This window comes from Salvelinus alpinus, chromosome 35, assembly GCF_045679555.1.
Source record: "Salvelinus alpinus chromosome 35, SLU_Salpinus.1, whole genome shotgun sequence".
NCBI lineage: Eukaryota > Metazoa > Chordata > Actinopteri > Salmoniformes > Salmonidae > Salvelinus > Salvelinus alpinus.
The window spans coordinates 5,094,147-5,118,132 of NC_092120.1; the positions used below are offsets into that span (position 1 = coordinate 5,094,147).

The 23,986-nt window shown below is 41.2% G+C and overlaps 1 protein-coding gene across 2 annotated transcripts; it reads left to right on the top strand.

The window, feature by feature from the left end:
* Window positions 1–1,963: 1,963 nt before the first annotated feature.
* sim1a (SIM bHLH transcription factor 1a) lies at window positions 1,964–22,857 on the top strand. Of its 2 annotated transcripts, none has more exons than XM_071383938.1 (12): window positions 1,964–2,218; window positions 2,551–3,147; window positions 8,559–8,662; window positions 9,484–9,573; window positions 9,707–9,815; window positions 9,924–10,009; window positions 10,350–10,549; window positions 10,793–10,908; window positions 13,151–13,298; window positions 18,650–18,815; window positions 19,074–19,500; window positions 19,837–22,857. In XM_071383938.1, the coding sequence occupies exons 2-12, from the start codon at window positions 2,973–2,975 to the stop codon at window positions 20,586–20,588; spliced, it is 2,373 nt and encodes a 790-aa protein (XP_071240039.1). In that variant the 5' UTR covers window positions 1,964–2,218; window positions 2,551–2,972; the 3' UTR covers window positions 20,589–22,857. The 2 variants fall into 2 exon arrangements, with proteins under 2 accessions (XP_071240039.1, XP_071240040.1); XM_071383939.1 differs by having other exon boundaries at window positions 10,793–10,899; window positions 19,837–22,856.
* The last annotated feature ends 1,129 nt before the right edge of the window (window positions 22,858–23,986 follow it).

Sequence of the window (23,986 nt, forward strand, 5' to 3'; positions counted from 1 at the left end):
TTTTTCCATGTATGAATCTGTTATTCAATGTGTTTCTATAAACTAATAGCAGTAAGGCCAAATTCAATGTTTCATCAAGTAAGTAAATACTTTTTTTATAGGCCTACCTAAAGGGGTCCTAAAATTCAAAATCATAGCTAAATGATCCTTGGTATGACCATCTTAAAACAATGCCAAATGTTATTTTAGTAGAACCCCAGCTTAGATTCTTAAGGATGAACTTTTCTGTTATTTTCACAGTGAAATGTAGGCTATCTCTGTGTGTAGCCATTTAGACAAAACATCGTTAGATTGTCTAACTTGAGGCATGCCACATTACTGTCGATTAAGGCCATCAATGACAGTGAACATGTTGCTGTGAATTTCGTCATGTTAGGCTAATAATGCCTACCCAGTGAAGGTAGCCTAGGTAGATGTTTTACTGTATGGCATCATTTTAAGTCCATCCTGGGGACTTAATAAGCTCGAGTATTTTCTATTCTCTTTTCCACCGATATTTGCAGTCTAATTAGTAGTAAATTTGTGTTTTACGAAAAGGTTAAACTGGCGTCAACTATTCCGTGCATGCACCGCATCCTGGGTTATTTTTCTTCATCGCGCGCCGCAGGAGATATCATATCATCTGGGCGTCCGTGTCGAAAGTGAAAGAAATACGAACACAACACATGATGGGAGAAAGACTAGAAGAGTGTGGATGAGGTGGGGTGGGAGAGTGGATGGGCAAGGGCACACTTGTCTTTCCGTTAACGTATCCCAATATGGTATCAACATCAGAGAAAAAAACGGTCTATTACGTTCCAAATTGATTTCGCATAGGCCTAGTTGTTTAAACCTGGGTTACATTGAATTAACAAATTCTTATTTTTGTATATTAACTGCTGGGACTATAATTATATATTTTGCCGTTAGTCATAAGCGATTTTATTTTGTGCAATTGTCTGTTTTATCGGAAATAAAACGGAAAGGTCGACATATGGGAAACACTCTTTTCACGCCACTTTGATACTGAAGTGACCTTTTCGTAGCAGGTAGGGAGACTGGGGTTAGGGTTAGAGGTAAGCAAAAATACTCTCCTAACCTCCTACAAAAATTGCTAGGTATCGAAATGGCGTGAAAAATGTCCCGTCGACATATATTCTAGGCCTATCTTTCATATATTCCTCATATTTTCAATAAAGAATAATTTCAATATTGCAAAATTTTCAATTTTATTCAATATCACTAACGTACATTATTAATCTGTTTTGCGTAAAATGTACCCTATAGGCCCTAGACATCCAGCGTTTCCATATCTGCCATCTCGTTTGGCAGTTTATCAACTGCATCAGGCAATTGAATAAAGTCCGCGGACTAAATGCATTGTGGCACTGGTCTATCAACATACCTCAGGTTATGTTATGGAATTGAAGTCCATCTATAGTGCACGGTCATCTCACCTGCTATCCCCGAGTTATTACATTTGAAAAACATTTTGCATACCTACTATTTTTTAACCACTTGACATTTTAACATTTTACCATAATCGTGTTTATACTTTTTTGGTTATTAGCCTACTATTTTATTCCTCCATAGCCCTAAACATAGCCTATATTTCCTTATTAGGACTATGAAATATGAAAGCTCTAATTTTAATCTGGAGAATCAGACGATAACAAACGACTAGCCCTATATGCTAAACTTGGTTCACACAGCAATAAAAAAATATATCTAAAACAATGTATCGCTATAAAAATATATATATATCAACGTATAAGCCTATCTAATAAACGAATTACATTAGCCGTATGGCCCTCTATAATGTCCCCAGGATGATTTCAACAAGGCTAGAGGTGAGGATCTATACGAGCAAATCCTGGATTCACATCGAGCACTGACACGTTTATAATAATAATGCCCAATAGGGAAATGGACCAGACTACTTACTGCCCAATGAGGGACAGGCTGGCTGGTAGAAACGCGGGGGTGGGCCGTTCTCAGATTCTACAGGAGAAATAGGGAGATAGAGTTAAAAACAGAGGAGGGTTTGAAAAACTACTTTTGATACACTCGCAACCCTAAAGCAGAGATGAGGGAAGTCTAGTGTGCCTCTGCTGTCGTAGTTGAAGTTCTACTGAGGATTTTCGGGGAAACTAGGACATGAGCACAGAAGTGAGAAGAGGTAACATTGCTGCGGACTTCTGGAAAAAAAAGTTGGGGTTGGTTGTGTCGACGCTCCGAGGTAGGTTGATAATCTAGCATGTTTCCAATACCTTATCTGACACTGCCTTGAAACGAAGATGCAGTCATTAAGGACCACTAAAATGTGAGTGTGCGTATTGGCATTCTGTCTCTAGGATAATTACTAAAGTTTAGTAAACCAACCTAATTGGTGCGTAATGCGCATTGCAATCAATGGTCACCACAAGTGTGATGTTCACATTTTACATAGGCCTATCTGGTGCAATTGAACGTGTGCAAATTACAATTTTACATCAGTAGGCCTATGCCTACTTGAACAATATTAAGTTCAAAGTGTTAATGTATTCGCGCATATTATTATGATTTTTTCAGAGGGACATGATGTCTTCGGCAACAATGTGAAGGACCTGAACTCCTCACAGAGATGTTGGGCCCAAGTGGACGTCATGTACAGTGAATCTGGAGCTATGGCCGATTACTCCTCATAATAAACAGGATACTCAGATCCTTCTTCGCCATTTTAATCTATCCTGGAAGTAACATGGGAATGTTCATATTTTATTTCTGGATTTAGTCAGGAAGGAGAACCGAGCAGCTACGGCGTTATCTTGACCCACCACACAAGGTATCCGCGCCAGAGAAATACAGTTCGTGCATTGGAAGAGCCAGCGCGTAAAACAGAATGCATGGGTGTCAAAGCAGTAAAATGATCTAGAATTGAGATCTGTATATTGACTGACTTTTATTGTTTGGTGAATTCACGCCAAGGTCGAAGAAAATATAATTATTTGAAAATGAAAGAAAAATCGAAAAATGCTGCCCGGACTCGACGGGAAAAGGAAAATAGTGAATTCTATGAGCTGGCCAAACTATTGCCTTTACCTTCTGCCATCACGTCTCAGCTTGATAAAGCTTCAATTATTCGACTCACAACAAGTTACTTGAAAATGAGAATTGTTTTTCCTGAAGGTAAGGTTATGATATTATTATATTAAACGTTGTTATATTATGATGATTATTATTAGGCTATTATAACAACCAACGTTTATATTGATGTTATCATAAGTGTTATTGGTGTATTTAATATTATATTTGTGTTACAGTTATGCTTTTTGTTTTTATTTTGGTGCTAGAAATTCATGTTCTTATGCAAGGCTAATAATTCAAATCATAATTCCAAATGTTGCCACATATTATGAAATGACTTTGTTGCCTCATCTATACACTGATATACATGTGCAATGTGTTATATTATAATGTCTTATAATGATGAATTATGTCATGTTATTAACGTTTTAATTCCGCTCTCATTCTGCAAAACGCCTGTGCTGCCACTTCTCCTCATTTACACGAAAATCAATAAGACTACAGTAATGATTGTGTTTACGTATGGGAGATGTGTAGGCCTACATGCATCTAAATTAAGCTATATGTTGCACAACATAACTCGTTAGGCCCAATTAAATTCCATTCAATAATCTCGCCACTGTTGCACGTGAAGGGAATACTGTTATTTACCTATGTTATTTCCCATATTGATATATGGAATAGTTTTATATTTTAGTTGGGTATATATAGTCAAATATAGGCAATCAGAGAGATGGTCAAAATGCCATACGACTTAAGGTAACTTTTGTAGGACTTTTGAATTATGGCCATGAAATTGTGTCAATATTATTAACTAGGACTAAGAAATGTTTTTAATTGGAATTTATTCAATCAGAATCTACCCTAATGTTTTTCCAAAACAAACTTGATGTATGCCTAAGTAGCCTAAAGATAGCAACTTTATGCACACAATGTCCTGTGAAATAAGTAGTGTGCGCGCATAAATGGACCGTTGTACACACCTCTTTGTCTGTGAAGAATACACTGTGCGTGTCTTTTTACATTTATACACGTGTAGTCCCCTTTCAGAGTCAGGCGACCATGCCCCTGGAAGACGATTAGCCGTCATTTGCCACCTTCTCCCCGCGGTCTCAACGGGCCCCTGTTCTGCGTGACCGCTACAGAGCCGCGCCAATTAGCGTCGCCCGAGCGACTAGCGGTCTGATCCTTACGAACATATGGTGGCCTTGTAACACTGAGGCAAAGAAGAGAAGCGACTTCTCAAGAATTACTTCTCAAGCTCAGGCTGTTAAGACACACACCAACATAAAAAAACGCACGAGAGTATATGGATTGTGGATTTTGCTTAAGATCGATTCCCCCTATGTGTTGAATGTTGTTTTTAGGCCTATAGGCCTAACCTATGTATGACGTTGCAGGTGATCAACGATTCATCGCATGCACGGGCGTCTTGCGCGTACCCGTAGATATTAGCCTATCAATAATGTTAATGCAGTCAGTATAAGAAGTGGAACACTGCACGTAATAGGCCTACTGAACATATGTCATCTAAAGTCTAATTGACTAATTCTATAAGCACACGCGATGGTTGTTTTGACGTTGTTATGACAAGTGTCATATCTTGTCTATTGTTAATTTTATCTTCATCAGTGTTCTACTGAGTTGTCCAAGGTCCACATATCTGATTTACACTATAAACCTACTTTGTATTGGGGGATTCTTCACGAACTAAAAACAAAACAAAAAACATGATTTTGGGGATTTTCACGAAATTGAATCCATAGAAGGGTCCTTTGGAGGAAGAATTGTTGACATATATTTGACATTTGTATCTTAAAGCATAATTGAGAAATAAAGACTTGAATTTCGAATATTTGTGAAATTTTCGTCTTACCCTTTAATACTCTATAATGTTTCATCTGTAGGTGCTACAAAGCAACAATTGGTTTCATATGAAGCTTTACTGCCTTCTCTGTGATATTAGGAGTATTTTGATTTCAATAACAATTTTCTTATATTAATTTATAAAAATTGAAAAATTTGATTTGCCAAATTTTTTTCAATATAGGACTATGGTTTAACATAATATAGGTCTACCTACTCTACAGGCATATCAAAGTTTCAGAGTGGGATCTCTGCTAGTTTTAAATTTATGGACCATTTTATACAGAGAAATTGACGAAGTAGGCAATGTAACCAATCACAGCTCTCCTTTAACTTGAATCATTGCTCATCCTGCAAATCACCAGCAGAGGGCGACCATTTTGAATCCATTTTCACATTCACTCATTGATAATACTTAGAAATTGGATCATTACTCTAAAAGTAGCAGAGATCCCAGTCTGGAACTTTGACAGGCTGTAGAGTATATTATGTTCAGCAATATATAGAGAAATTAGCCATCCAAAATGGTAGCCTATATTTTCAATGTTCATGTTTTATATTTTTCAATATTAATACATTTATGTCATACATTTTTATAAGAAAAATATAACTGATATCACCGAGCAAGCGGTAAATCTTCATATGACACCAATCTTTGATTTGTAGCACCTACAGATGAAACATTTTGGCGTCTTAAGGAGGCCTGGGTAAGGCGAAAATGTGATAAATATTCCAACTTCAATTAATTATTTCTCAATCATACAAATGTCAAATATATGTCAACAATCCTTTCTCCAAAGGACCCTACTTTCGATTACATCTAGTGAAAATCCCCCAAATCAGGCCACTCCAATCTGTCCCCTATACATTTTAAATCGATGAGCCATGATAACCATAGAAGTTAAATTGGTACAGCATTCACAGGTGCAACAAATATAGCCTCTTACAAGGCACGCCTCAAAATATGTTAATGAACCAGAAACAACAATAAGCCTACCATGCACCCACTAGTGGTGCAAAGGTTTTTGGCGATCCAAAGATACGTTTTTTTTTTACTGTTGATAATACCTAAAATGTGAGTTTTTCGTTACAGTGTAGGCTATAGGCTATCATAGGCTATCAATTTAAGCTTCTTATAGATAGGCCCGCCTACTCTTTAATATTGATAAAAGAGGAGTGTAGAAAGAAAAAAATTTAAACCAGAAATAGTCTATTTAGCGTTAGTAGCCTATGTACACCCGTTCTCACCAGAAGCCCATTTCAGTCACCGTTTGTCTGGGTGAATGGAATGATGAGGAAATTATGACAGGACTATGCTTAATTCGTTTTTTATCACCGTTCCATGATTTTATTAGGCTACAGCTCACCGTTTCCACACTTGATAAGGAAACAAAGCATGCGGTCGTTTCCCAACACTAGCATATGGTAAAATAAACTGATGAATAATTGAAGCTACAGTCTCACAGGGAGGAGGGGATAGTGGCTGTATGGGGGAATCTTCTGTATACTCAGTTTAGGAGGGTCCTGTCACTGATGCGTTTTACGATCCGTATTGGGAGCCATGTGCTTTCCTCATTAAATAGCCTCTGCTGTCTTAAAGGGCTGTCCAAACACACACACACTGCTGCGAGGAGTGCAAAGCAAATCGCCTTGAAACAATGTCGAATTAGGCCCGGAAAGTGACCGCGTTTATTGAAAAGAAAATGTTCCGAGTATTCGCTAGTAAAATATTATATGAAAATGTATAGAGGTGAAAGTGTTTTATGGACGTTATTGACAGCAAGCGGTCAATAACCTTTCATCCACCCTATGTTGTCCCACGGTGTTGAATTACAAGTCACATCAGAGAGAGAGAGAGAGCGGGAGAGACGCGTTGATGCGTTTGTTTTGCTGAAGTCTGCCGCCGCTGTAAGATTAATCGAAAACACAAACAGACATACAATGCGTATTTGGGCCACCTCACATTTTATTTGGTTCAACAAAATGTTTCGACAATAGATAACCATAACAGCAAACCATATGTCTGGCTTGTCAGGCGTTGCTGACGCAAATATGCAATATTAGAATCATAATTCCAATATAGGACATTATTAGGCCTATCCCATTTCTTGGAAGGATTTTTAAGCTTTTTATATTCCTATACGTTGTTGAAACCTACACAATTAATGGGACACGATATATTTGTGTGTTGGCCTACACAACGTATTATGCTTCTTCTAAGAGCTGAGGCCCATGTAAATAATGATCTAAATCTGTTGTGGACGCGCACGTGAGCAAAATAACAAATTGAGCTCAGAGAAACTGGAAGCTTTTCCAACTGCAATTTTATAGGAGACGAATACAATTTTCTAACCCTGCATGCGAGCAATTGAACACTCTTTCAGGACAGGGCTCTCCAGACTAATCTTTGAGTCGTCGCTAACGCCTCTTTTGTTTGAAATGTAGGCCTACTTTTGTTCAGTTTGGAGCACTTCATGTCGCAGCAGTATCTTTAGATCCTATTTCTGAATGTAATGTGATTATCTTAAACGCGCGTTGATGTCGAAGAGAGCCTAATTCCCTGCGGTAGGTCAAGTGCGAGAACCTAAAGGCCCCAGCTCGAGCTTCCACACAGATTACCACGGCGCGGAGAGGAACATAGAGTCCCAGCTATGGGGTGGGACTAGTTACCACAACCTATTTGTGCAATTCTATTTTCAAGTGATTTTAAATCTAACCCTAATCTTAAATTAAGACCAAAAAACATTTATTTCTTCCTACATTTTTACAATATAGACATTTTTGACTTTGTGGCTTTGGTACCTAGTGGAAACCCACCTATGGCCCTGCTTAATTGCAATTACCTTAAAACGTGACGTATTGACACACAAAAAAACGTCCCTAGTCCCCCCCCCCCCCCTCCCCCCCACGTTATCACCAGTAGGTCTATCAGTGATGGTCATTCATTAGAATCATATGAAATGCTAAAAGTTAAGAGATTTAGATTAAATCATTGTCTATTGAATAATAAATGATTTTTCATATGACACTGAATGGTCCAGCTCCTGTAGTGAAGAGGCTGCATATTTGAGTTGTGGTTAAGGAGTAATTTGTTTGTTTCCGTTGTGCAAACGTGAAGTGCATTTTTGGTTAATATTAAAATGCGAAATGTTTCTGTCGTTGTTGTGATCTTTGCACTGGCGCGTGTTTGTTTTCGTATGGAATTTGCATTTCAATCGGGATTGCGCGGTGGTTTACCGGGGACAGCAACTCTTATTTGCTTTATCGGGTTTTGTTGGTTCCTTTGGGTGTGCGGGGGAGATTTGCACGTCCAATGTCTTGCCAACCTGTTTACAGTCCGTTCAATGCGAAAATATTTTCGTTCGCTGTGAAATCAGGTGTGCTCAATTGAACGAATAATATTAGATTTTTAAATATAGACCCAAACATTATATTTATTTCAAGTGTAAATATTATTATGATATGCCTATCATTGATTTTAACGCTGATAGCCATATTATTAAATGTACACAATTACGTCGAAAATGTATGCATCTCAAAGGCATCCTCTCTATAAGGATATTGGGCCAATGTAAGATTATTATTGTCATGTTTGGTTATTATGATGATGAGTATTATTATGTCTTATTTTCCCATGTGTGTTGCAGGGCTGGGAGAGTCCTGGGGCCACGTGAGTCGGACCAGATCTCTGGATAATGTTGGGCGAGAGCTGGGATCACATCTGTTAGAGGTGGGATCACATATCCTACAGGTGCAGACTTATTTGAATTATGAACGTCATTTTTATCTTTGGAATAATAATAGAAATGTTTAAAAAATGTCGAATGTAAAACGTGTTTTTATTATTGTAAATTCTGTATGCATGATTTATTTTTTATTGTATTATTATTATTATCATTATTATTATTATCATTATCCCACGTGACAGCAGCAGTAGTCGCCCGTTATCCATGCTTTAAAAGGAGAGTGATTTTCTTCCTCACAACGCCCCCCTCCTGCTGCTCTCATTCTTGTGGATATAAATCTGGAAATATCTTCAACGCATTCATAGTCACGCGCTGCGCCTCTCTTCTCTCCTCCAGGAGTCTCTAGTTAACAAGGGTTCGTTCCTACATGATCGTAACAACACTAAATGCAACACAGCAAAAGCACCATGGCCTAGTATAGTCGAAGTGCTAGACTATAATAATGATCATAATGATATTAATAAGTATGCAGACATTATTAGTGTTTTTCTATTGATAAGTTCAAGATAATTAATAATTTCAATATAAATAATTTGGAAACATTGAAGTAAATTGTGTTATTATTATTATTATGCTAATTGGTAACAACCTTTTTGATACAGTCAATCAATAAAAAAAACACTATGCTACAATGCTGTCATGGACGTGTCTCCGATATTTTCCTTATTTTGTATTGACAACAGATTGATTGATTATTAATATGAGAAATTAAATGATCTAATAACCTGTATAGTAGCATTAATATGTAGGCCTAGCTAGGCAAAGGTTTACGCACATTTTGTCCACGTTGGACCTAATTAAAATATACATTACATTTATTTTTCAGACGTTGGACGGGTTCATTTTTGTGGTTGCTCCAGACGGGAAAATAATGTACATATCTGAAACAGCATCGGTCCATTTGGGATTATCACAGGTACGCTGCTACTGATTGCTTTATTTTGCATTCGATTTACATCGATCCTTGTGCTTTGTGCTACGGTAGACATAGCCTATAGTCCTATGTTTTACGTTCCTTGAAAACAATGACTAAACGTGTATTTTAACAGGTAGAGCTGACGGGAAATAGTATTTACGAGTACATCCACCCCGCTGACCACGACGAAATGACAGCCGTGCTGACAGCTCACCAACCCTCCCACTCGCACTTTGTCCAAGGTATGGTAACCTGTGTGTGCTATGGTGACTGAATGAGCACTGAATCATGTGTCATGGTATTTACATTATATGGTCGTCTTTGATTGCGTTTTCTCTCTGTCTTTGAAGAATATGAAATGGAACGTTCGTTCTTCTTGAGAATGAAATGCGTCCTCGCGAAAAGAAATGCTGGTCTGACATGTGGTGGATACAAGGTAGGCCTATGTTGCTGCCATCTTTCTCAATGTCGAAGATGTTAGATTATATAGTCAGTCATTCCACTTTGTACCGCTTGTGTGACTGAATTCTTGATAGTTTGCACATCGTCTTTATAAATGAAGCCTATGTTTTCAACTTTTCTGGCAAACTGCAGTTGTTTTTTGAAAAATCCATCAAACTGTAGTTTTAGCCCTGCTAGAAACTCTCCGTTCCCATGCAGTCCATAATAACAGAAATCTCTTGCAATACCTCTAAACTGGTTGAATACATATTTCCATATGTGTATTCTTATGTATTGTAGGCCTACATGCATATTTGTGTGTACAATTGTGTCAGGTGATCCACTGCAGCGGGTACCTAAAGATCCGTCAGTACAGCCTGGACATGTCTCCATTTGATGGCTGCTATCAGAACGTGGGCTTGGTGGCGGTGGGCCACTCTCTACCCCCTAGCGCTGTCACTGAAATCAAACTACACAGCAACATGTTCATGTTCAGAGCCAGCCTGGATATGAAGCTCATCTTCCTCGACTCCAGGTAAATACAGCATTTAACGCAACTCACACACTGGAGAAGCTTAGTGGCCCCAAATACTTAAGGCTCCACTTGAAACAACTTCTAAAGGCTTTGTTGAGCATTCATAACATCTTCATAAATGCTACATAGATGCATGAGTAGTCATACACATCTGAAATAATGAGGAAGATGTGGAAATTGGGTACATTCTGTATGCATATGTATATGTAATTATGAGTGTATTTAATATTGTGTATGTCCCAGGGTAGCTGAGCTGACAGGCTATGAGCCCCAGGATCTTATAGAGAAGACGCTCTATCACCATGTCCATAGCTGTGACTCCTTCCACCTGAGATGTGCACACCACTTGTGTGAGTTAGGTTTGTTTTGCTCTCCTACAGTTACTATCTCCCAGTCCTCAGCACTAGAATTTTCTATCTGTGATATATTAACAGTGTAGTGGCAATAGTAATACAAAAGGCATAACTAACACCACTGTCTGTGCTGAATGTTATACAGATATCTAATGTACTTACAGTGCATTCGGAAAGTATTCACACCCCTTGACTTTTTCCACATTTCCCCTCCTCATCAAACTACACACAATACCCCATAATGACAATGCAAAAACAGGTTTTTAGACATTTTTGCAAATGTATTAAAAATAAAACACTGATATCATATTTACGTAATTATTCAGACCCTTTACTCAGTACTTTGTTGCAGCACTTTTGGTAGCGAGTACAGCCTCAAGTCTTCTTGAGTATGACGCTACAAGCTTGGCACACCTTTATTTGTGGAGTTTCTCCCATTCTTCTCTGCAGTTCCTCTCAAGCTGTCAGGTTGGATGTGGAGCGTTGCTGCACAGATATTTTCAGGCCTCTCCAGAGATGTTCGATCAGGTTCAAGTCCGGGTTCTGGCTGGGCCACTCAAGGACATTCAGAGACATGTCCCGAAGCCACTCCTGCGTTGTCTTGGCTGTGTGCTTAGGGTCGTTGTCCTTTTGGAAGGTGAACCTTCACCCCAGTCTGAAGTCCTGTGCGCTCTGGAGCAGGTTTTCATCAAGGATCTCTCTGTACTTTGCTCCGTTCATCTTTCCCTCAATTCTGACTAGTCTCCCAGTCCCTGCCGCTGAAAAACATCCCCACAGCATGATGCTGCCACCACCATGCTTCACCTTAGGTATGGTGCCAGGTTTCCTCCAGACGTGACGCTTGGCATTCAGGCCAAAGAGTTCAATCTTGGTTTCATCAGACCAGAGAATCTTGTTTCTCATAGTCTGAGTCTTTAGGTGTCTTTTGCCAAACTCTAAGTGGGCTGTCATGTGCCTTTTACTGAGGAGTGGCTTCCGTCTGGCCACTTTACCATAAAGGCCTGATTGGCGGAGTGCTGCAGAGATGGTTGTCCTTCTGGAAGGATCTCCCATCTCCACAGAGAAACTCTGGAGCTCTGTCAGTGACCATCATGTTCATAGTCACCTTCCTGACTAAGGCCCTTCTCCCCCGATTGCTCAGTTTTTCCCGGGTGGCCAGCTCAGAAAGAGTCTTGGTAGTTCCAAACTTCTTCCATTTAAGAATGATGGAGGCCACTGTGTTCTTGGGGACCTTCAATGCTGCTACTGTGGGACCTTATATAGACAGGTGTGTGCCTTTCCAAATCATGTCCAATCAGTTGAATTTACCACAAGTGGACTCCAATCAAGTTGTATAACGAGCAGCCTGGTGACCTAGATGCCAGAGAGGGAGCACACGTGACAGTCTCATAGCAAAGGGTCTCAATTCTTATGTAAATAAGGTATTTCTCTTTCTTATTTTGAATACATTCGCCCCCAAAAATATCTAAAAACCTGTTTTCACTTTGTCATTATGAGGTATTGTGATTTTTTATTTATTTAATCAATTTTAGAATAAGGATGTAACGTAACAAAATGTGAAAAAGTCAAGGGGTCTGAATACTTTCTGGATGCATTGTAATTGTACTTTAATAATAGCTTACATCACCTGAAACAAAGTGCCTGTTTTTCTAAATTGCTTTATGAACTATCTGATTGATATTATGGTTTCACGTCACCAGAGTCTAAATTATTATCTGACAAATAAATTATTATATTTTTTTATTATGTTTTATCAGTTCTAATATATTTTGTGTATATGACAGAGTAATTGCAATAACCTGTTCTACTTTGAACCACATCCATGTTGCACTACAATCATATCATCCACATTATGTTATACATGGCCACTAATTAATGCTTCATTATTTTGAACAATGATATAAACAAGAATTTCAGTTTCCCTCTAACTCTCTCTCTCCCCCTCTCTTTGTCTCTTTGTCTCTGTGTCTCTGTGTGTGTGTCTGTCTGTCTGTCTGTCTGTCTGTCTGTCTGTCTGTCTGTCTGTCTGTCTGTCTGTCTGTCTGTCTGTCTGTCTGTCTGTCTGTCTGTCTGTCTGTCTGTCTGTCTGTCTGTCTGTCTGTCTGTCTGTCTGTCTGTCTGTCTGTCTGTCTGTCTGTCTCTCTCTCTCTCTCTCTCTCTCTCTCTCTCTCTCTCTCTCTCTCTCTCTCTCTCTCTCTCTCTCTCTCTCTCTCTCTCTCTCTCTCTCTCTCTCTCTCTCTCTCTCCAGTGCTGGTGAAAGGCCAAGTGACCACTAAGTACTATAGGTTCCTGGCTAAGCAGGGTGGCTGGGTTTGGGTCCAGAGCTATGCCACCATCGTACACAACAGCCGTTCCTCCAGACCCCACTGTATCGTCAGTGTCAACTACGTCCTCACGTAGGTACCTCAGCAAAACCCCAGAGGATAACACATGAAAGCCATTGTACAACAGTTATTTCTTATGTGATCCTTGGTGGATAACATACAGGACCAACACTACATCAGTGGGTCATAATATGTGTGCTAGTCCCACAGTGTGTATAGCCTGCCCTTTTGGTTTGTCTGTACATCACCAATAAGTCTGTAGTACTGTCAGTGGAAAGAATGGTGCTGTAGGTCTAGGGTGTCTGGTATTTCTTCAGTGGATGGTTATATCTCCTATCGGGAGGCATGGCACCGCAGAGAGCGAGATCAGCAGTCACATCTGTCCTTGATTTGTTTGGTCTGATGTGATTCCTGGCTCTGGGAGGGTCAGGCCAGGCTTGAGCCTGTTCAGATTTTTACACAGCACCACACACACACACAGACTTCTTTGTAGCTCAGCTTAGCTGTCGTTTCCCTCTCTGATAAGATAATGAGTATTGGCACCCGAGGTTTACACAAGCCATCACTGCAAAGCAATTAACGAGAGGTTAATAAGAAATATATTTATTTTTAGGTTAATAAGAAACATGACACATTTTTGTTCATTTGCTTAAATGACTTAAGTGTAGTGGATGAGGTGTTTGTTGAAGGTAAGTTTTGACAGGATTGTAAATAGGACTTTTTATTTGTTGAGCTCATTTATAGTGGAACGAAATTGTGTATTTTCGTCTCATCAGAGCCTGTCGACTGTGTTTTTTGTTGTTCTGTAGATGTTAGGATGAAATGTTCTGTTAGATTTTTCTGTCTAATAGGGTGAGAGTTTACAGTAGCTGACAGGCAGGCTGCAGCGGTCTATCACTGTTCAATTACAATCATATTTTCTTGAAAAACTGAAAGTTGTTTACTGTCACTTTCTTCTGCTGTAGAATAGTTACTGTGTAGTAGTGTGGATGTCTGTGTGTAGAATATTTATTGTGTAGTAGTGTGGATGTCTGTGTGTAGAATAGTTATTGTGTAGTAGTGTGGATGTCTGTGTGTAGAATAGTTATTGTGTAATAGAGTGGATGTCTGTGTGTAGAATAGTTATTGTGTAATAGTGTGGATGTCTGTGTGTAGAATAGTTATTGTGTAGTAGTGTGGATGTCTGTGTGTAGAATAGTTATTGTGTAGTAGTGTGGATGTCTGTGTGTAGAATAGTTATTGTGTAGTAGTGAGGATGTCTGTGTGTAGAATAGTTATTGTGTAATAGAGTGGATGTCTGTGTGTAGAATAGTTATTGTGTATTAGTGTGGATGTCTGTGTGTAGAATAGTTATTGTGTAGTAGTGTGGATGTCTGTGTGTAGAATAGTTATTGTGTAGTAGTGTGGGTGTCTGTGTGTAGAATAGTTATTGTGTTGAGTAGCGTGGGTGTCTGTGTGTAGAATAGTTATTGTGTAGTAGTGTGGGTGTCTGTGTGTAGATTAGTTATTGTGTTGAGCAGTGTGGGTGTCTGTGTGTAGTATAGTTATTGTGTTGAGTAGCGTGGGTGTCTGTGTGTAGAATAGTTATTGTGTAGTAGTGTGGGTGTCTGTGTATTATAGTTATTGTGTTGAGTAGTGTGGGTGTCTGTGTGTATTATAGTTATTGTGTTGAGTAGTGTGGGTGTCTGTGTGTAGTATAGTTATTGTGTTGAGTAGCGTGGGTGTCTGTGTGTATTATAGTTATTGTGTTGAGTAGTGTGGGTGTCTGTGTGTATTATAGTTATTGTGTTGAGCAGTGTGGGTGTCTGTGTGTATTATAGTTATTGTGTTGAGTAGTGTGGGTGTCTGTGTGTATTATAGTTATTGTGTTGAGCAGTGTGGGTGTCTGTGTGTAGTATAGTTATTGTGTTGAGTAGCGTGGGTGTCTGTGTGTAGTATAGTTATTGTGTTGAGCAGCGTGGGTGTCTGTGTGTAGAATAGTTATTGTGTAGTAGTGTGGATGTCTGTGTGTAGAATAGTTATTGTGTAGTAGTGTGGATGTCTGTGTGTAGAATAGTTATTGTGTAGTAGTGTGGATGTCTGTGTGTAGAATAGTTATTGTGTAGTAGTGTGGATGTCTGTGTGTAGATTAGTTATTGTGTTGAGCAGCGTGGGTGTCTGTGTGTTGAGGTCATTGAGTTATCAGGTTCACTAAAGCTTATTCATGTCTGTGGACTTGGCTGTTACCTTTGGAACCCTCACCCAGGAAGGGAAAGTCAGTTGGCAAGGTGTCTGTGGAATGAACAACATGTCCATCTGTCTGTCTGCAGACTGTGTCAACTGTCTCAGTCAAGCATGGGTTCACAAAGTATTTTTTTCTTCCTAATAGTTTTAATTTGTTTGGTTGAGTCAACCTGGCCTGAGGTGTCAGATAGAAGTGATTTCACTGTTGGCACTATTCCATTGTCTCTATTGGCCTTGGCAAACCTCAATCCAGTCAAGCTTAAGTATTAGAAAGAAAACTAATACAGTTTGAACCCAGGTCTGGTGGACTGTCTTTCTCAGACAGTGGTATTGAGCTAAGTGTGGGCCTCCGTCATGCATGAGCACTGATAAGCAACACAATTTGCTTCAACCCAGTTTTCCACTGGAAAAGTCACCATAACGTTCAAACCTCTTTTCACTCGCCATGCACTTGCTTTATCATCTGAACTGCAAACAGTCCAGATATAGATATAGATATAGTCTGAGTCAAGCTCTGTCGGTTCTGTGTGTTAGTATTGGCTCAGTACAGATGTAGAATCTTAATTTGATCACCTTGTTGCAGGAGAACTTTCCTACAATGCAGGAAATGTAAAACTTGTCATGTATTTGAGGTTTAAAAAGGCTTCTGAAGTTTGTAACTTCCACTTAGAAATCGTATAATTATATTCCACATAATAATTCACATTTCCTGTTTCTGCAGGATTAATTTCCTGCTGTAGCAAACTGGCTCAAATTAAGATCCTACATCTGTACCTTCCGGTTAGGTCTGTGGAAACGGTGCCACTGCCTTCTAGGATGGGATATTTAGCCTATTTCCTGGTGTGCTGCTGTGTGTAACGTGTATTGCTGCAGATGTAAAACTGTTTCAGTAAATTAATTAGGCCCATAAAACACTCCATTAGCCAGAGGAGGCAGAAGAGGCTTCTCCGTACAGAGGAGAGAAGAAGGAAATGACTCGACACGCACTGCCGCAGCCGCAGACTAACCCCCTCCCCATATCCATAACGGTGTTTATGAGGTTTTAATTGATAGGCCATAAAGATGAGGAGCGTTTATGGCTGCCAGCTTGGTGAGAGAGTAGAGAGTTTAAAGTTTGGATGGAGATTTTTCATTCCCCCCATGTGATCTTTTTTTTTTAACAATTGTTTTATTTTTATTGAATTACATACTGTACAGTCAATTAGTACCGTCTCGTGACCTTGTTGAGATGTTTTATCGTGTGAGACATTAAGCTGTAATGAGACAATGTGCAAACGTGTTTTTTTGCCTCAACGTATCTGTGAGAATAGCATCAGTCAGTCAGTGAATTCATAGTAACTCAGTTCATTAGCAGAGAGAGAGATAACAATACAATGTCATCCACTGAGTGTTCCTGTCCTGTCTGAGGCTAAATAATAATGATAATAATGAGTTCATTGTTTCCCCCTAAATTTCTGAGAGAATGGCATCGGATTTAGTCAGTTCATCAGAGAACTATCACAGCCCCTTTGTCACTGTTGTTATCAGAGGCAGTGGTAGGTGATTCACACAGTAGCAGGTAGAGGTGTACTAGTCTACACTGATTAACACACAGCTAGTAGGGCACACAGGAACGCAGGAGTTCACCTCTGGTTGAACTGCCTCTATGTGTACTAGTACTGATAACCTATCTGCCTCGTCCTATTGGCTAGTACTGATAACCCTTCCACCTTCCGTCCCTTCCTATTGGCCAGAGCCTGTCACTGTGATCCCTGACCTTTCTTAGGCAATACTCTGTGTTTACAGAGAGACACGAACACTTTATCACGTAAAGGAGTGTGTGTGTCATGCACTGAAATGCGAGACCTGACCTGATCCTATGAGAATACTATTCTTTATGTTTTTGATGGTGTTTGTATGGAACGTGTATTTCTTGATTGTGATTGTGTGTGACATGTACCTGTATATGTGTCTGTGTGCGAGTGAGCATGTGCACATGCTTGGGGTGTGTGTGTCTGTTTGTGTGTGTGTGTAGGATGGATCAGTGTTTGGCCAGAGTAAACCATGTCCAGATTTTTCCATCCATCTTCTCCAACTTGATTCATCATAGTGAACAGAATCCATACGGGGAGGACTGGGACCTGAAATCGGCCCTGGCATTTCTAACACACTGGGCTATTTTCTTCCTTGTGGCCCCTACACTGGCACATTTTCTTCCTTGAGGCCCCTACACCGGCCCATTTTTTCCACTTGATGGCACATTAGTAGCCAGATAATGCTTATTTTTTGTGAAAATAAATCATGTTGGACAGTCCCACTCGGCTAAAAATGTACCAGCCCATCTGGCATTTGCCCGAAATGCCAGCTGGCCAGTCCACCCCTGATTTACAGAGAAATCAATTCCCATTTCCAAGTACTGTCTCCTGGCATGGTGTTCCTGTGGGCTTGGTTTAGCCAGACATAGCCCTTAATCGCATGTGTATTTGAACGAACAACCTCCCCTCTGTTGTATGTTTGTTAAAGGCCTTGTTACTATCCTGATGAAGAAACAAGTCCTTCCAAAAGCCGCTCTCTTCCGCTCTCACTCACTCACTCACTCACTCACTCATTCACTCACTCACTCACTCACTCACTCACTCACTCACTCACTCACTCACTCACTCACTCACTCACTCACTCACTCACTCACTGACTCACACACACACACACACACACACACACACACACACACACACACACACACACACACACACACACACACACACACACACACACACACACACACACACACACACACACACACACACACGCACCATGCTTTAATTACCAAACAGATGTTAGTGGGTACATGCCCCCAGAGAGTGAAAAAATAAAATACCCAGGTAGACAAAAGCACAAGCCACACTTGGATAAACAGTCGTAACATTGGAGCTGCCTTGTCTTGTTTAATGATGGTCTTTATGTAATCCTAACACATAGTTAAATCAGGAATATATCTGTGTATCTACATCAGGGCTCTCCAACCCTGTTCCTGGAGAGCTAACATCCTGTAGGTTTTCACTCCAACCCTAATCTAGCACACCTGATTGATAAGCTGAACCAGGTTAGTTACAGCTGGGGTTGGAGCGAAAACCTACAGGAAGGTAGCTCTCCAGGAACAGGGATGGACACCTCTGATCTACATGATCTACAGTACATACTGTATGTGTATGTTTCTGCAGGGATACTGAGTATAAAGGACTCCAGCTGTCTCTGGACCAGGTGACAGACACCAAGCCCTCCTTTCCCTTCAGCAGTACTCCCACCAGCCTCACTGAGAACCGCAGAGCACCCAAGACCAGAGTGTCCCGAGCCAAGGCCAAGGCCCGACTGTCCCCCTACACACAGGTGAGGCTCTATAGGAACATAAAGCACTGGTCCTGTACACATCCCACACAGAGGCAACTCTCTCTATTTGAGCCAGGATACTGCATGATCTATCAGTGATGGGAGGTGATGGGAGGTAGCTTATACCTGATGTATCACTTCTTGATTACCTAGGTAATGACTCTTATTTCTCCTCTCTCTCGCCCTGTCTCTCTCCCTCTCTCGCCCTGTCTCTCTCCCTCTCTCTCGCGCACTCACCCTCTCTCTCTATCTCTGCAGTACGCTGGTTTCCAGGCCGAGCGGTCAGAGTCGGACCAGGACAGCCCTTGGGCCGGATCTCCCCTCACAGACTCTGCTTCCCCTCAGCTGCTGGAGCAGGGTGAGGGGCTTGGCACCTCCTGTGCCTACAGGCAGTTCTCCGAGCCACGTCCCCTCTGCTACAGCCTCCCAATCACTGAGGAGCAACACCACCACCACACCTCCAGCGACAGCCACTCCCACCTCGACACACAAGGCCACAAGCAGACGTGCGAGCGGGGCCGCTGTGAGGCAGGGAGGTACTTCCTGGGTGCTCCCCAGGGTGGGAGAGAGGCGTGGTGGGGAGCTGCCCGCTCTGTGCTGCCCCTGGCCAAGACCTCATCCTTGGAGAATGGAGAGGGATATGAGAGCAGCGTGCCCCACATCACATCCATCCACAGTCTGCATAGTAAGTCCCTATCCCTGGCCCTTTAGCTTGTATTACTGTAGGAGGCTGGAGATGGGTGAACTCCACTGTTGCAGGCTCAAAGACACACAGATTTGTTTCGGGTTGGTACAAAAGCCTGCTCACTCTTCAGATCTCCCACCTCTGCTTTATTTAACCTTTATTTAACCAGGGAAAAATCTTGTGGTTATAACCTCTTTGCAATGGTGACATGGAAGAGGTCAGCAGCAAAATACAGGTTAGTTTTAACACGTAAGATAACATGCTGCTAACTCTGCTTAGCCCTGGATATAGCTTCCTGTTGGCTCTAAGATCAGTGTCCTGTCCCTCCCTCTACAGACCGTGGCCAATGGGACCAGGACAGTGTGGTCAGCTCGCCAGACGGGGGCTCCGCCAGCGACTCTGGGGACCGTTACCGCGCAGACTACTTCCGGGCCAGCCCCCAGGAGCCGAGCAAGATCGAGACCCTGATCCGAGCCACGCAGCAGATGATCAAGGAGGAGGAGAATCGTCTGCAGCACCGCAGCAAGCTCCACCCAGACACTGACACTCCTCTAGGGCCTGCCAACGGCCTCCCGAAGGGCCCCGGCCCCTGCTTCACCACCGACTACCCCCAGGGGGTGCTACAGAGTGTGTTGTGCCGTGGCCTGGGTCAGGTGATCAGCCCCGGATCAAGCCCTGCCCCTCTCTCCAGGCTCAGCAGCCCAGGCTCTGACCACCACCTCCCCAAGCCCAAAAACTACCTCCAGCAGACAGGACAGACAGACCTGTCCCCTCTCTCCCAGCCCCTGCACCACCAGCTTGGCCGTCCAGGCCCCTGCTCATCCTCCTCCCCTACCCCTACCCCTGCCCCAGCCCTCTACCCTTCCCACCCCCAAACCCAAACGGGGAGGCCTTATCTGGACAAGCAAGCTGCTACCTACTCCCTGACGGGCTACGCCCTGGAGCACCTGTATGACACCGAGAGCCTCAGGGACTTCTGTTCCTCCGCTGGCTCCACCCACTACGACGTGACTTCACACCTGCGCATGCAGGCAGAGCAGGGGCCGGGACACAAGGGGACCTCCGTCATCATCACCAACGGCAGCTAACGCCCGCTTGTCCAAAAACACCAAGTCTAAAATGTCAGCATATTCCCTACATTAGGGAATAGGGTGCCATTTCCCTGCACGCTACTTTTGACCAAAGCCTGCATAGGGCTCTGGTCAAAAGTAATGCACTACATAGGGAATAGGTTGACATTTCGGGTGCACACTAAAACACATGAAGAAGAAACTGTAGATCCATGGAATCTCCATGCTATAGCCCAGCCTCGACTGCCTCATCTGCATCTTATCCAGCAAAAATACTTTTTCCTATCCTACTTCTTGTGTTTCCTTTTCTTTTAGTTTTTACAGAGCTACGTTATTCCATTTGCACTGTCAGAAATGGAGTTTCATTGTGGGAACCTCATCCCTAGGGTTGAAGATAGGGTTGTGGATATGTTTTGAGTTAACAGGGAAGGGTTCAACGTCAGTGCACTTTTTAGTGTTGGTGGTCAGAATCCCCTTATCACAACACAACTCTAGAGTTAAAGTCAACTGACCTGGTTAAATTGATATATTTTTTGTCCGTGCTACAGACGGCTGTATCTGTTTGCTAATACAGGACTAGTAAAGGCCCAGGGCACTACTTTTGTGATAATAATTCAGGGGGTACTGCAGCACCCCTACTTCCCATAGCTATGATTAAAGGTGTGCAGTATAGAGATTAAGCAAAAATGACACAAAAAAACTTCACAGACATCAATGATTATGCAAATTCATTCTATCTATGTTTTCCCCAGTAGGTAAGGTATGGATTAAGGGAAGTGTACCCACACTTTCAGAGAAAGCAAAGAGGGGATTTAAGGGATACATGCAAGAGATACATATGCCTACATTTACATTGAGACATACAGCAGTTCACCTGGACTGTCAGGTAGCTAGCTCTAATTGGGCTAAATGTCTTGTTGGCGTGGATAACAACAGTTATTAGTGCTTTGGTCTGTCACCTCAGTGAGGATAACAACATTATATACAACCTCTAATGAACAACCTTATTGAGGTGTGATTACTTAGAGGCTAAAGGTCAATATGATGAAGAGGATTTTCTCATTAGCCAGGTGTAGTGGTAAACGATGAGGGGGAATTTAGCATGCTTACAAGCTAAACACTGAGGTAGGAGTTAGCATCCTAACAAAGCTGAGGTGGGAGTTAGCATGCTAACAAGGCTGAGGTCAGAGTTAGCATGCTAACAAGGCTGAGGTGAGAGAAAGCATGCTAACAAGGCTGACGTGAGAGTAAGCATGCTAACTCGGCTGACATGAGAGTAAGCATGCTATTTCGGCTGACGCGAGAGTTAGCATGCTAACTCGGCTGACATGAGAGTTAGCATGCTAACACGGCTGAGGTGGGAGTTAGCATGCTTATAAGGTTGAACGTGTGTGTATCTCCGAGGCATGTCTTGTTAAATTGTCAACAAGGGTAATTGTACAGTTATTGTACTGGAAAGAGATGCTCATTGTTTATTGAACATTTGATGAGATGAAGGAAAAATCAAGAGAGGTGAAATGGAGAGGTTGTGTTCTGCTGTGGTTGATTGACTAGCACAGTGTTAAGGAGAGCGGTTAGGACACTTTCTGTCTAATAATACAGAATGATGCCGTGGCAACGCTTGCTTGTACCAACATAACGTTAGTTATTAGTACCATAATAATGAGTTATATGACAATTCATGAAATTTTTTCACAAAGTCATGATACATGCAGCAATATGCAATCCAACCGGTTGGGTAGTCGTTTAGACAGCCTAAATCATCATCACATCTGATCATGCTAATGCTTGCATTACCTTTCACTAACGCTTGTGACAACCTTCATATCATGTTTATTATACTGTTTTGAAGGCAGTGTGACACATTTCAAACGTTCCCTTGGATTCTATTGTAAATGTGGTTACCATATCTCTTATATTTATACGTTTGGATTTGTTAGTTTTCTGAATTGTGCTTCTCCAAAGTTATTTATGATGTAAATATGCTCAGAAAAAGACACCACTTTGAAGCACAGGGGAAAAGTTGTATTTATTTAGTGAATGTTTATTTTGGGTTTTGAAATATAGTTGCAATCAAAACAGTCTGCTTGCATATGAGTGTGTTTGATTTAAACAAATTCTATGAAAAAATTAAATAAACAGAACACTTTTTGCAAAGAAGAAATGACTCATAATTTACGTGTGTTTTCTATTGTAGGCTACTGTAAGCATTTGAGTGTAAATGCAATAATTAACTTATATTGGCTATAGATGTTGAAAAACATAAGGAAAACAATCTATTAGTCTACATGAAACTGTATATTTACTGTTACATTTACCCATAAAAATAAAAGTATTGCATTCTGACTAGCTAATAATACACCAAAAAGACTGAAGTGAAAAGCAATTTTTTCTAAAAGACTTACAAAAAGACGCCCCAAAACTGTGATATGTTTACTATGTTTACTTAAACCATTTTCTGCAATGATTCAATTTAATAGCATTTCAGAGATGGGACATTTTAGCAGTGAGAAGCACACTAAATGTCCCCTGGTTATGTGTGGCTGCTACGGCAAATAAAGAGACTGATGAAAATCGATACGGGACGATCTCCAATTAAGCGAGAAGATTTGTGGGTCTAGAGAGGTCAGTGATGAGGAGCTTTCTCTCTCTCTCTCTCTCTCTCTCTCTCTCTCTCTCTCTCTCTCTCTCTCTCTCTCTCTCTCTCTCCTCCCCCTCTCTCTAATATCTGATGGATGTTTACTGGGTGTTTGCTACAGTCGTTTCAACCCTAGACAGCTCAGGCTCCAGCACTGCATCACTCCCCATCCCTGTGCCTCTGTCTGTCATAGATATTACAAGGACGTTAAGACCATTTAATCCCACGGGTGGTGGTTCTTCTTCTTCTTCTTCTTCTTGGTCTTCTTGTTCTTTCTCTTCTTCTTGTTCTTCACTTTACTTCCTCAGCTAGGACCAGAAGGAAGGAGATATTTGTCATGGTATTGGACTTCTTTTTTTATCACAAGTTCATACAAAGGAACATAGGTTGATAGGCAGGCTAGAGAGCTGATTTATAAACCATTGTTTATAAATCATTATTAACATAATAAGATTTATCCTGAAATGTCAGAATACACAAAAAAAAAAATGGGAAAAAAACAAGTGCATTGGGAATCTAAATTACCAAAAAGTCCTAGTGATCGAAAAAAAAATGTTAAGTCCCTTCTGGGAATCCTGCACAAAAAAACTCCTGCAGAAAATCCTGTATAGGAAGTCATGCAGGATATTCCGCAGGATTTTTGGGTCCACTTTCCTGTAGGACAAACCTGCTGGATCCCTTCCTCATCCTTCAGAGAATTTAATCTAGGACAATCCACAATCTTTCAAAAGATTGGACAGAAAGCACAATACAACAGACTGCATGGTAATTTTGATTG